At 32.3% G+C, this 12,358-nt stretch overlaps 1 protein-coding gene and 1 long non-coding RNA gene across 4 annotated transcripts in view; one reads left to right on the top strand and one right to left on the bottom strand.

Moving 5' to 3' along the window:
- The window catches only part of LOC139484823 (uncharacterized), a 452,262-nt gene that overhangs the window by 40,356 nt on the left and 399,548 nt on the right, over positions 1-12,358 (bottom strand). The gene's annotated exons all lie outside the window — the stretch shown is intronic.
- Positions 1-12,358, top strand: part of LOC139484798 (protein jagged-1a-like) — a 36,842-nt gene that overhangs the window by 873 nt on the left and 23,611 nt on the right. Inside the window, exons 1-2 of one of the 3 annotated variants that reach the window (XM_071268768.1) lie at positions 10,342-10,457; positions 10,646-10,757. In XM_071268768.1, coding sequence (XP_071124869.1) covers positions 10,707-10,757 — 51 coding nt within the window. In that variant the 5' untranslated portion in view covers positions 10,342-10,457; positions 10,646-10,706. Of the gene's footprint in view, positions 1-10,341; positions 10,458-10,572; positions 10,758-12,358 lie in introns of those variants that run through there. The other 2 variants (XM_071268766.1, XM_071268767.1) reach the window with 2 other exon arrangements.

The raw sequence follows: 12,358 nt of genomic DNA, 5'->3' as shown, positions 1-12,358 counted from the left end.
GAATTTTTGGAACTGCTCTTTTTTAGGTGTTATTTCTTGCAATTGTGAAAGGTTTGCATATACTCTTTTTGGAGAACACTAAAGTTTGCAAAAAATGTATAACTAAATGTTTTATGCGTTATTTTACACATAATTTAGTAATTATTTTTGAGTGAATTTTAAAAGGAAAGAAAAAGAATGGTTCCTCCACCTCCAAGCCTATTATGATAACTAAATGTACATAGAGGTTTTCAAATGTTAAAAGAGCTTCAATACTTACATTCCTTTCGTGCCAGGAATAAATCACTTTGTGTTGACATGATAAAAAAACTAATGGTCTGTGTTGCTTAACGTCCAGTGAGAAATACTTCATTAGTATTCAAGACAATAAGAAATATAAAATGAATCTAATAGGAAGGTTCGGCAAAGTGAGTTAGCCGTCTATAAAGAGTAGTCGCAAAGTTCTTTGATGTTCGCAGAGCGCGTCACTCTACCCTTATCGGAATTAGCATATATGTATATCGTCCGCATTCCTACCGAATGACGCATCTGTTTGAAAAAAACTAAAACCGATGCTTTCATGCTGAGCATGGAATTATCTGAGTATTTACCATTTATTACGAACTCTACATAGGCGGACCCAGGGGGAGGAGGGGCTGCGGGCTGCCCCTTCCTTTTCAGGGGAAAGATTTGGTTGGTTATATAGGGAATCACTGAAGCGTGACTGGAGCGGGCCCCCTCTTAGGTCAGTCAGTGGGCCCCCTTACAAAAAGTTCTGGATCCGCCACTGCTCTAAGGGTAAATCCTAAACCCCAAGGTAAATCATAAACTCTAAAGTAAGGCCTACAAGGTAGAGTTTCAATGAAACCAGGCAAAACCAAACGCTGTAGGATATAAAATAACGGACCGACTGGATAGATGCATTCTATTTTAGCTCTAGGACTAATACATTTTGACAACAAAAATGTTTTATCGACTTACATTAAATTACGTGTCAAGAAAAACTTCCTTTTAAAATGAAATATAGATGGTACTGGCCTAACGCGTACTTAAAGTTAAAAGCAGATTGTTTATTTACCATAACAACCTCAAATTGTCTAAATTATTTATCACAGACCCTGCCAACACTCAAATGGCAACAGATGCTATCTTAAAACTTCAATATTTAAAACAATGCAATGCTTAAAAAAGAAGAAAAAAAACACTGGCGCCAGAAATAACAGCTTCTTAATGCAACAAATATAGAAGAAAAAAATAACGCAAAAATTAAAACGATTATATTAATTAACTTTCCTTTCTATATTAATAAAGCAAGTCATTCAACACTTTATATTAATATTTCCAGACGGGTAAAGTTTCGTTGATGGGCTTTCAAAGCGTAAATTTACATGTATGTTCTATGTAAAATAGTTGAAATAGTAGTTTATCGAGGATCAAACCTCATAAACATGTCCAGAATTCAAAGCAAATTAAAAACTATGTAAACTTTAATAAGTTTTTGTTATGCAAAGCCAATGGGATTGGAAAATGAGGTAAACAAGTATTAAAGTAGTAATTAGTACATTTTTCAATTATGACTTGGAATGAGAGTTATTTCATTGGCACTCATACCACATCTCTTTATATCTATCAAATGTAAGTCTAATATAACTTATAACATCTGATTTACATCGAAGTAATATTTTATAAATTTTCTCTTGTTCTAAAATGACCAATTAGTTTTGATGAAACATGAAAAAGTGTCATTGATCTAAAATTTTCAGACTTTTAGAAAATCTTTGGTAGTAAATGGATCTAGAATGAAATCGTTCATTATTTTAACATCTTTTCACTGCTTTTGTATGGCAATGTTGCAATATGAATATATCAATCGCTGTACTATCTTGTCTTGTTTAAATTTACTTGCAACAATTTCAAATTTTTGATGAAAAATGATAACACTTTTATTAGGTAAAACAAAAGAAGCTTGACTGTAGATTAAACCATTGCTCTTTTAGTTTTCTAGTTTAAAACGAATATGTTATATTGTTTGTGTTTTGTCGTCACAGCACACTAACCGACTAGGCCGTTATAAGTAGAACGTAGAGAAAAGACAAACAGGTGGTAAGTGTTCAACACTATCTCTGTAAATATTTAACTTGTACATATCATAATGTTAGTCGGTGACTACACCTGTCCAGGTTAACCTACTTCTGACTGAATCATATACTATTGGACTTAAAAAGCAATTGAAATGACATATTTCTCATCCTTGCAGATTCCGAGAGAAATATCTTGGAAAACGTCAACGAGTCAAAAACAACACCAAAAACGAAACTGATATCCAAAGGAACATACGTATTTTAATAATAGAAGACAGCGTTGATGTTTTTATTTAATGTTTTTTAAGCCTAAATTAAAACCAAACGAACTATACATAGGCAGACAAAGTCGTTCATGGAAAAATTGCATTGTGTGACAGATAAATGATTCTGGATTCTTGAAGTCTAAAAAACAACAAACGAATACTCTAAATCGAAACTCGTTGAAAATAATTATGTCAATATCAAAGTCAAGTAAATGTTGTATTTCTCTTTAAGTCTTTCCAAAAACCCAACCACCTGAAGATGAACTATAGTAGTGATACCTTAAATCCACTTAAAATTTGATTCTATTGTCGCTTACTCGTCGAAGTTATAAGCATAAAGCGAATAAGAATTTAAAAAACAATTGTCTCTGTGTAACTATTTTTTACTAGTTATACTCTTTAAATTAGAGTTTTGAAATCCTAGAACTTTTTACCAATGTCTATAATGACTTGTATTTCACACGGTAAACAAACACACAGAGAGATAAGTATATCTGCGTTTGTTTATTCGATTTCATAATTCACCAAAGAAAACAAATTTTGATTGATTTATCATACATTTCTTAAGATATGATAGAGAATGACTTCTCCAGTACTTTATGTTATTACTTCTGTTAAATTTGTCAGAATCCGTTGATGTTACATAAATCAATGTCATATAGTTTAAATAGACATGTCTTAACCAACTTTTAGAAACAGAATACTCTCAAATGTTTTAGACACTTTTCAATCAACTTTACACTAACCTCCTGACCGGACTAATATTATAATATAATAATAAGGATATGTGGATAGTATTGATACAACTGTTCACCAAAGTTCAAATGTAGTGATTTTAAGCAGTTATAGGCAAATATATGGCCTTCAACAATGAGAAACATCCATACCGTATAGTCGGCTATAAAAGGCTCCGACATGAAAAATGTGAAACAATAAGTCCTCCTAAAACCAATATGCAGTTCTCTAACTCTGTCTCTCTAAACTATAGTACGACAATAATCAGATATTGTTCAAGAAGCGTTCAAATTCAGCCGTCCCGATCATCCCGTTCTATATGCCCGCGTCACACTGTCCCGATTTTTATATACGATGGACACCCGAATGCGAAAATTGTAAGTTCGTACGAAGTTGGTCCCGATCTCGTTAAAATACCAAAAAGTGACCGAAGCAAGTACGATGAATAACGAAGTCTATACGATGGTGCCGAAATTATATACGATAGCAAAAGATGTACATACGAAGGTTAACCGAGGACGGGTATTTAAGCTTCTTATCTCAGCCGAAGCCTACACGATGGACCACGAAGGCTACACGATGGATTACGAAGGCTACACGATGGATTACGATGATGGTGCGATGGCCATACGATGCCTAAAAGACGTCGTGTACAGCTTACGATGCATTTAAATTATATGTCGAAGGCATCACGCGTTTTAAATTGTTTGATCAATATTGAATATATAGTATATTGTACATTTAATTTATATATATATGCGATAACCATCTACAGTATGATATAATTTCATGAAATTTATTTTATAATACTGCGTGTAAGTTAGAGTTAAAGTTGTAGATTGTTTTTCCATTTTCAATTTAACGCTTTAAAATGTTTTGGTTGATTTCTAAAAAAAATAGTTTATGTATCAAATATGCATATTCAATTTACCATTTTCTGCATGTGTCATATACAAATATAGTGTCCATATTTGTCCCCAATATGTTACATACGAGGGGATGCCACGCTCGGCATTGCCTTGTTTGAACTGTAAAATGTGTGCACTAGTCTGAATAATCACCCATAATTATGCCCATGTTTACTGATCTATCTTAAAGGTAAGGTAATGGGTTCGTTGATCCCTTTTTTTCAAAAAGAGTTCTTTCCAGGAGAATATCTATTATATATATACAAAAGGAAGGATAAGGGGAAAGCAACAAATGAGGCAAAATATGACATATAGAAAACAAAATGGTTATGGAGTAAACATTCGTGTGACAACAACTCAGACGATACATAAAAAATCAGAATAATGAAGAAAAAGTTGGTTTCCCTATATACGTGTTCCTACAATGTTGGTGTACGAGGCGCGTTTATGATTTTCATTATGTTACTTGATATGAAAAATTGACAAAAAATAATATTTTACTTGAGCCTGTAATAGCTGCTCTTCTTGTTCCATTTGCATTAATAGAAACAACGCTGTCGCCTTTCCTGTTCTCATAGAATCATATGATATGAGCTCCATGTTTTGTGAACGTCTTTCTTAACTGTCGTATTAGACTGACCAGTGCATATCGCGCATGGCACTTTAAATGTATTTTAGCGCGAAAATTAATTACATTTAGCTGGATTTATTGCCGTCGTAGTTCCATCTTGTCGCCTTCGTACTTTTATTCGATGGCAACACGACGGGATTACGAAGTCTTTACGAAGTCGTGTTGCCATCGTAAGACCTTCGGGTAGCTTCGTGATTCAATCGTGTAGACATCGAAATGTCAAAACTGCCCGATGGAAACGATGGAAACACGAATGCAATACGATGTTCCAAGATGAATTCCCGGTGACATTACGATGGTGAGGATGGTGATACGAACTCAATACGAACCCTCCACATCGGACGCATCTTCGGGGATTTTTTAACATGTTAAAAAATTTAGAACTCTTCCCGAAGTTGTCCCCAAAGGCTAGAAAAAGTGGCCGATGGTCCTACGATGGTTAAAGATGGCACTACGAATAGCCCGATCTGGAAACGATCAGTCCCGATTTTGAAAATTTCCATAATCGTGTTGCCATCGGCGTAAAAATCGGGACAGTGTAACACGGGCAGAAACCTATTCTAATTCGATTTGTATCTTTCACATGGTAAAAAATGATCGAACATGTCCCGAAAGCATCCCGATTCTACCATATGCGATCCGACAGACACCAGACAGTGAACAAACATCCTATCATAGCATGTTGTACCGCATGGCAACGGCTTTGTCTGGACTCCATCTTATCGTGTTTTGTAACGACGTGGGTATTTGTGCCGTATTTTGTAAAATAAAGGAACTGTTCCGGATAAAAGACCGCATTCAGTGACAAGTGGATGCAATCTGGACCGGCAAAAAATAAAAACAACGTAAAATTTCTCCAGATCGTGCCCGTTTCACAGGACAACATCCAGAAAACACAGAATTTTGTTACAATTTTGATTCGATACAGCAGAATTATAGTCACAATTGTAATCCCGACTAGACAAAAAAAGTTTTTCCGATTGTTACAGAACGAACCTAACTGTCGGGGTGATTCGTCGATCTCTCGGAATATGTTAAGAACGTATACGAATGCGTTTAGACAATGAAAGGTCATTCCAGATCATTGATAGTAATCCGACTTGTCGTGTCTGTCTAATCTCAAACGGGAACAATAATCGACACTGTGTGAACGACACATTATCTCTGAAAAAACCCATCTAAACATATATATACATCTAATTACTCACCGTGCAGTATATTTTTAATTTTTTTTTAAGAAAAAGCGCATAATATTATCCTCAACATTTAGAGTCGTCAACTGTTTGTCAGTCGTCAATTCTTTTAACTAATGTATCATTAAAAATCCGGATAAAGATTAAACGTTTTCTGAATGCGATAGATAGGTTTTTTTTTTTTTTTTTTTTTTTTTTTTTTTTTTTTTTTTTAATGATAATCGTTTTTGAATAAAACATTTATAGAAAGTGTAAGTTTTATTCTGCTTTAAACATGTCATGACTGGCGACAGAAATTATATACGTATCTCATGTACTGCAATGTAAATTGAATACGTGCAAAATATTACGACCTCAATATACAAGCGCAGTTGTCTTATAAAACATGTAATATTCTATGACTTCCGTGGGCATTATATCTTACATCATTGACGAGTTTTGATTTGTGATTTTGTCAGCACCCTGGATCATCTAGATCTAGCTTAGTTTATTCACACGTTTTATGCTCGTTTTTATCATACAGAAAATGACGTTGACAGTTGACAGAATGGTGAATGCAACGATAAAGCTGTTTACATCATTGTATTATATTTGAGTTTTTATTTCATTTAACAAATTATCAATGATCTTATGTCCTTTATATTATTGTTTTTTAATAAAAAATGATGAATTTAATACAATAGAACATTTGAGGATCGAGTGGCAATAACACTTCCAGAATAGGAGCAGAAATCTAAAGCTTCGGAATGGTAAGCAGTGCCTGCTCTACTAGCAGAACTGGACTTTATTTTTTAGTCGGCTAGTCCACCATGGAATCCGTGTATTTTTTTGGTGTAATCTGCTGAGGACTTTTCCAGAAATATCCAATTGAAATAACAATTCTAACAAAATAGGTTTATGAGGGGAAAAACGCAAAGAATGTTTAAAAAAAATATTTTCATTAAGCCGTCAGGATATACTTTTAACCAATACAGTATAAACATATTGTACCTTTTTGTATTCTATAGACTCTGTAATGGAAGTCTTGCATGATGCAAGCATCTAACTTTAATAATAGACCGTGACCTGTGACATCCGAGTAGACCCTACAATCTAGATCGTTACCTGTGAGTACCCTACCTCTAATATGTGACGTGATACATCTGGGTGGCCCCCAAATTCTAGACCTTGATATATATAACATCTGAGTGACCCTACATAATAGACTGTGACCTGGTATATACACCTTTAACTCTAGACAATTGTAACTTGTGACATCTGAAAAGACCCTTAATTCCAGACTTAGCTGGGAAATCTGTGAAGACCTTTAATTGTAGACTGTGATCTATAACAATCTGACTCAGTAGGCCTTTATAATTTAAAAACTGTGATCTGAGTAGAATCTAAGTTTTCGAGTATGACATGTGACGTCTGAGTATACCTCTAATTCTTAACTGATCTTTGACATCTGAGTAGACCCTTAATTCTAACATCTGAATAGGCACTACATTCTAGGCTGTGACTTGTGACATATGAGTAGACCATTAAAACTAGAGTGTAACCATCAAATTAGAAGCAAACCCGTTCTTATGACATATAATATAAAATACATGTACATAAAATTTCTTAGGATTATGTAAGAACCATTTATCATTTTCCAGACTAACGTTTTCAACCCCTACGGTTTTAGATTGTTTGTTAAGATTTAAAATTGAAATTAGTAAGGTATATGCCAGTGCAAGCAAATATGAGTGTTAAAGAGAAGAAAGAAACAAATAAACAAAGAGAGAATTAATCTTTAAGAAATGAATATTTGACACAGAAAAGAAACTACAATAGATCTGGACTGTCTTATCATATGATATCATATGACACAAACATAGACCTTTTTTCAAAAATCATTATTTTATACAGTTTATAAGAAGCATGTCAACATATGAGTTCAAACGTAGAACACAAACATTTCTTTGGTCATTATTTCAATCGTCGATTACATTCAGAGTTTTACAAATTTCCATTTTAAAGCGCGTTAAATAAATTAGCTTTAACATATTTTCCCTGTTTTAATTTTATTGCCCTCCCGACTGTTATTGTATCACGTTTCATTTTATACGAAAGAATAACCACTCAGTAAATCATGTCTTTATTATAGTTTAATCGTCAAAACCTGCATATTGTATCACGCTTGTCTCTGTGGAAGTGTTTATTATAATTTAAACGACAAAAACACAACTTCTGCTGATTATGTAATGATAAAATAAAATGTATGTAAAACTTCAATGAGACAGCAACCGGAAAAACAAAAACAAAAAACAAAAAAAGATTTCAGACAAAAAGTAAAGACATTGTAATGTCTTCAACATCAGCGAGTATCTAAAACAAATCTCGCAATCGTTCTGCTTAACAAAATCTGATGTGACTTATAATGCATGATAAACAGGAACTATCTTCAAAGAAAAGAAACCAAGTGATTGCATATTGTTATATCAGTTTGAACAAAATTACAAGTGATAAACCTGTACAAGAGAATGCTATAAACGGTAACACTTATTGAATTGAGAAGAGACAAACGAATCAAACACAAGTTTAGCAACACAGTAATGTCTTCTGCAAGCCAAAATACACCATGTGTTTAATACTTATGGTCGAATATATATGTAGGATTCGAACAGAGATGGTTACGCCGAAATGCGATATATGACGCTGAAGTTGATGAACCAGGGGTATGTAAAAGAACGTCTCGTCCCTTCTCTAAAAAAGTGCATTGGAAGGTACCAAGACCTTGTTGATAAATATTCCGTATCAACTTCACAAATAATACATGATGGTCTTGATGTATAGAACTAGACATATATCAATCCTTCAAATACTGGACGAATGGTGGCGTTGTTTATAATCTTAACTCCATGTTATATAGTTCTTTTATTTGTCTTTGTTCAATTATTAATATTACTTTTACTGTTTGGTCTATACATTATATTTATATAGCACATTACATAAATTTATAATTTTCTAATATGTGATATCCATTTGACAAGCTTCGGTACTTATACATCCCATCAATGTGTTTGTATTATCTTTCATTTTTGCTGGTGTGTTTTGTATATGCGACTTTTTGTGTTTCCTTGTTACTTATAACGTGACTTTTTACTTTTAAAGATCCCTGCATTATGTTATTGTTCTATTTTATGTGATTAAGTTATTGTTCTATTATAAATTTGATAATACTTTGAACGACAAACGACACAATTATTTCATTCGCGTAGTAGTATTAACCATATATGGATTCTTAAAAATTCGAAAGAACTACTGGATAATTTTTAATCTCGGTCTGTTTCAGATCTGTAATTGATTCTAACATAAATTTTGATTTTATAACCCTGCATACCACCATTCTCCATGTGAAATTATAATTGTTTTGAATATAGACATTGAACGACAAAATTTCTTTTTTTGTGACGTTTGCATTTTCTGACACGTGAAACAAGGAATGTGTTTTTTTTAATTTGATAGATACTTTTTGTGTTTTTTGTATATGTTTGTTTGACTTGAGATTGTAACAGTGATGACTGCTGTAACCATATTTTGACTATTTTACCGATCATGTCTGTTTTGTTCACACATCGTTGTAAAAATAACGGAATTTGATGCGACTGTCATAAAAGTAAGAGGTTTAGCGCTATAAAACCAATTGCAGGTTCAATCAACCATTTTCTACATTTGAAAATGCCTGTACCAAATCAGGAATTTGACAGTTGTTGAACATTCGTGTGATGTTTTAAGCTTTGAGATTTTGCAATTTGATGAGGGACTTTTCGTTTTGAATTTTCCTCGGAGTTCAGTATTTTTGTGATTCTACTTTTTACTGTATACATTTTACAAATGCCTTTTAATAATTATTTGGATTTCATCATGGTATATGTAGAAATTTCTGGTTTATTTCGAGAGAACACATCGGTTAAATACCTGAACAAATTGTTGAAAATGCTTTATTGATATTAAGCGAATGTCATTGGAGCGAATACTCAGATATCAGAATAATGATTCCTTTTTATTTGTAATAGCTCATCAACAATTATTATATCAAATAAAATCTGTAAAACAAATTGCAATATTCATTTGCAAAATTTCTAGATAACATAAACATTATTTTGTATGATTTTCATATTATTGCCAATTATTGAAATTTTTTAAGAAATCTGTTATGTGTAATTTAAAACATTGTACAACATTTTAGAAAATGTGAATTAACCAATTGTTTTTTTTTTAAATAAAAAACCTGTAGCAACAAATTAAGCAATGTTTTATCTGCTATGAAAAATAAGAAATTGCAGAGTTTAGTAATCAGATTATATGATATCGTTAGTAAGAATTCTGAAGACGAATTCGAAAACTTTTTTGTAACGATTTCATACTTGACAAATATCGATACAGATATTTACTTAATCCGTAACAATAAATTTCAAAATATAATGAAAACGCATTTTTTTGTCTTTGTTATGTCCGAAATTGACTTACGATGTAGGAAGCGGTGGAGTCATATTTATTAATAAACTATAAGTATGATTTGCAAACAGTAATGGATTACAGATTAAACATGTGCCGTACCCTAAACAAACCAGTATAAAGAAGTCAAATGCATGGGAAACAAATTCAAACGTAGGAGAAACATATTGAAACTAATGGTAAACGAAGTTTGCTTCATTTTTAAGAGAATATGAGTTTAAAGACAATGCTGACATTAAGGAGTAGTTGATTAAATGTTCGTCAAGATGATTATATCAGCGAATTAAGCGATAATTAGTAGTTAGTATCCGTAGATAAGAGATGAGTGTTGACTTGTGTTTACATCAGTTTGATCTTATCATTTCAGATCCTCACGATTTATTAATTTGAAAATAATATATCAATTATGACTATAGAGTGAACAGATTATGGATGGCGTGATAACTAGAGGACTTATATATATTTCATTAATTATACAGGTAGGCAAAGTTTTTGTTATACCGTTTTTTTTTGCAGTGTAATTATAATGTAGTTAGTCGCCGTCACAGTAATATTGAAATATAAATTATTTATAAAAATACAGGCCATTGATACCGTTGACCCGTTTGTTTGTGATTTTAATGCAATTTCAAACATAAGAAATGAAACTTTTTGTTCTTGAAATTGGAATTATATTTTTAGTTCTAGATCAACGCAAATAAAACAAATAAAAAAACGTCACTGTAAAATTAAACAATAATATTTTATATATACAAAATATTAATCCTGTATGTGATTTTATTACAATTTTATACATAAGCAATCATGTATATTAGTAATCCTTAAACGACGCAACAAAAATCAACATAAAAACCCCCAAACCGACTTGGTTATGGTGAAGTCAAACATTTCAAAATATTATCAGTCAAATTCCAACCACATGTACGTAGAACTCTAATATATATAATGATTTCCTAAACACGGAGCGTTTATTAACTTGTCATCGATCTCAATTTATTTAAATGCATATATATATAGCGTCAAAGTTACAAACTACTATATATGCCAAAATGATAACATTATTAAATACATCTACACCTTCAAATGTAAATAAATGTAAAGTGTGGAATGCTATGTCAATTAGGGCTAAATGGTGCAACAAGAGTTCTGATTGAAATGCAATAGCATATTTGTTTTTGTGGTAAGATAGTTTTTTTCTCGCTCTCATTCATTGAGTTGCTTTCGATCCTCCTGAGTTAGTCCCAGGCGGTCATTACGAAACTCAAATGATTAGTATACATTTTTACTCAAACTTGCAAATCTAAATATTTAAATTTGATTTAGCTGCAGGCTCTGCTTCCTTTACAAGAAAACATGTATATTGTATTGTCTTATGAAAGAAATTTTATTAACAAATATGGAGAGGCTTTTTATTTGAAAAATAAATGAAAAGGATTTATATGGGAGGTAATGCGTGTTTCCTTAAATTTACAAAACATTGTACTGTGAATTTACAACGTAAGACATGTAGCGAGAAAACAAGTTGGGTGACCCAAAAGATTTAGAAAGTATTGAAAAACGAAATATCTCCTCAAACTCTATTGTGAAATTTTATCATCTAGTTGCCACCTCCCCACCCACCCCCATTTCAGATAATTGTGTTTCTACCTTGCATATAATCTATCTATAGTAATAAAAAAGACCTGTATAGCTTGGGGAGAAATTATACGCTTTTACGCTAAAAAGTATATTCATAGAAACACTGAACTCCCTAAACAAATGGCAAAATCAAAAGCTCAAACACATCAAACGAAGTGATAACAACTATCATACTCCTGAATTGGCACAGTCATTTTCTTATGTAGAAATTTGTCGATTAAACCTGGTTGTAAAGCTAGCTTAACCTGTCACTTTTGTATGACAGTCGCATCAAATTCTGTTATATTGACAACGATGTGTGAACAACACATACATACATGATATGTAAATGTGTCAAAAATAGGAATACAGCATTCAGCTTTGTGTTATAATCTTAATCACTACAAAAACAAACAAATATGCTACAAAGAAGCACAAAATGACATATAGACCAAGCGTATTA

The sequence above is a fragment of the Mytilus edulis genome, chromosome 8 (genome assembly GCF_963676685.1).
Source record: "Mytilus edulis chromosome 8, xbMytEdul2.2, whole genome shotgun sequence".
Lineage (NCBI taxonomy): Eukaryota > Metazoa > Mollusca > Bivalvia > Mytilida > Mytilidae > Mytilus > Mytilus edulis.
The sequence above is the reverse complement of the archived record's forward strand: the minus strand, read 5'-3'. Positions and strand labels throughout refer to the sequence as shown.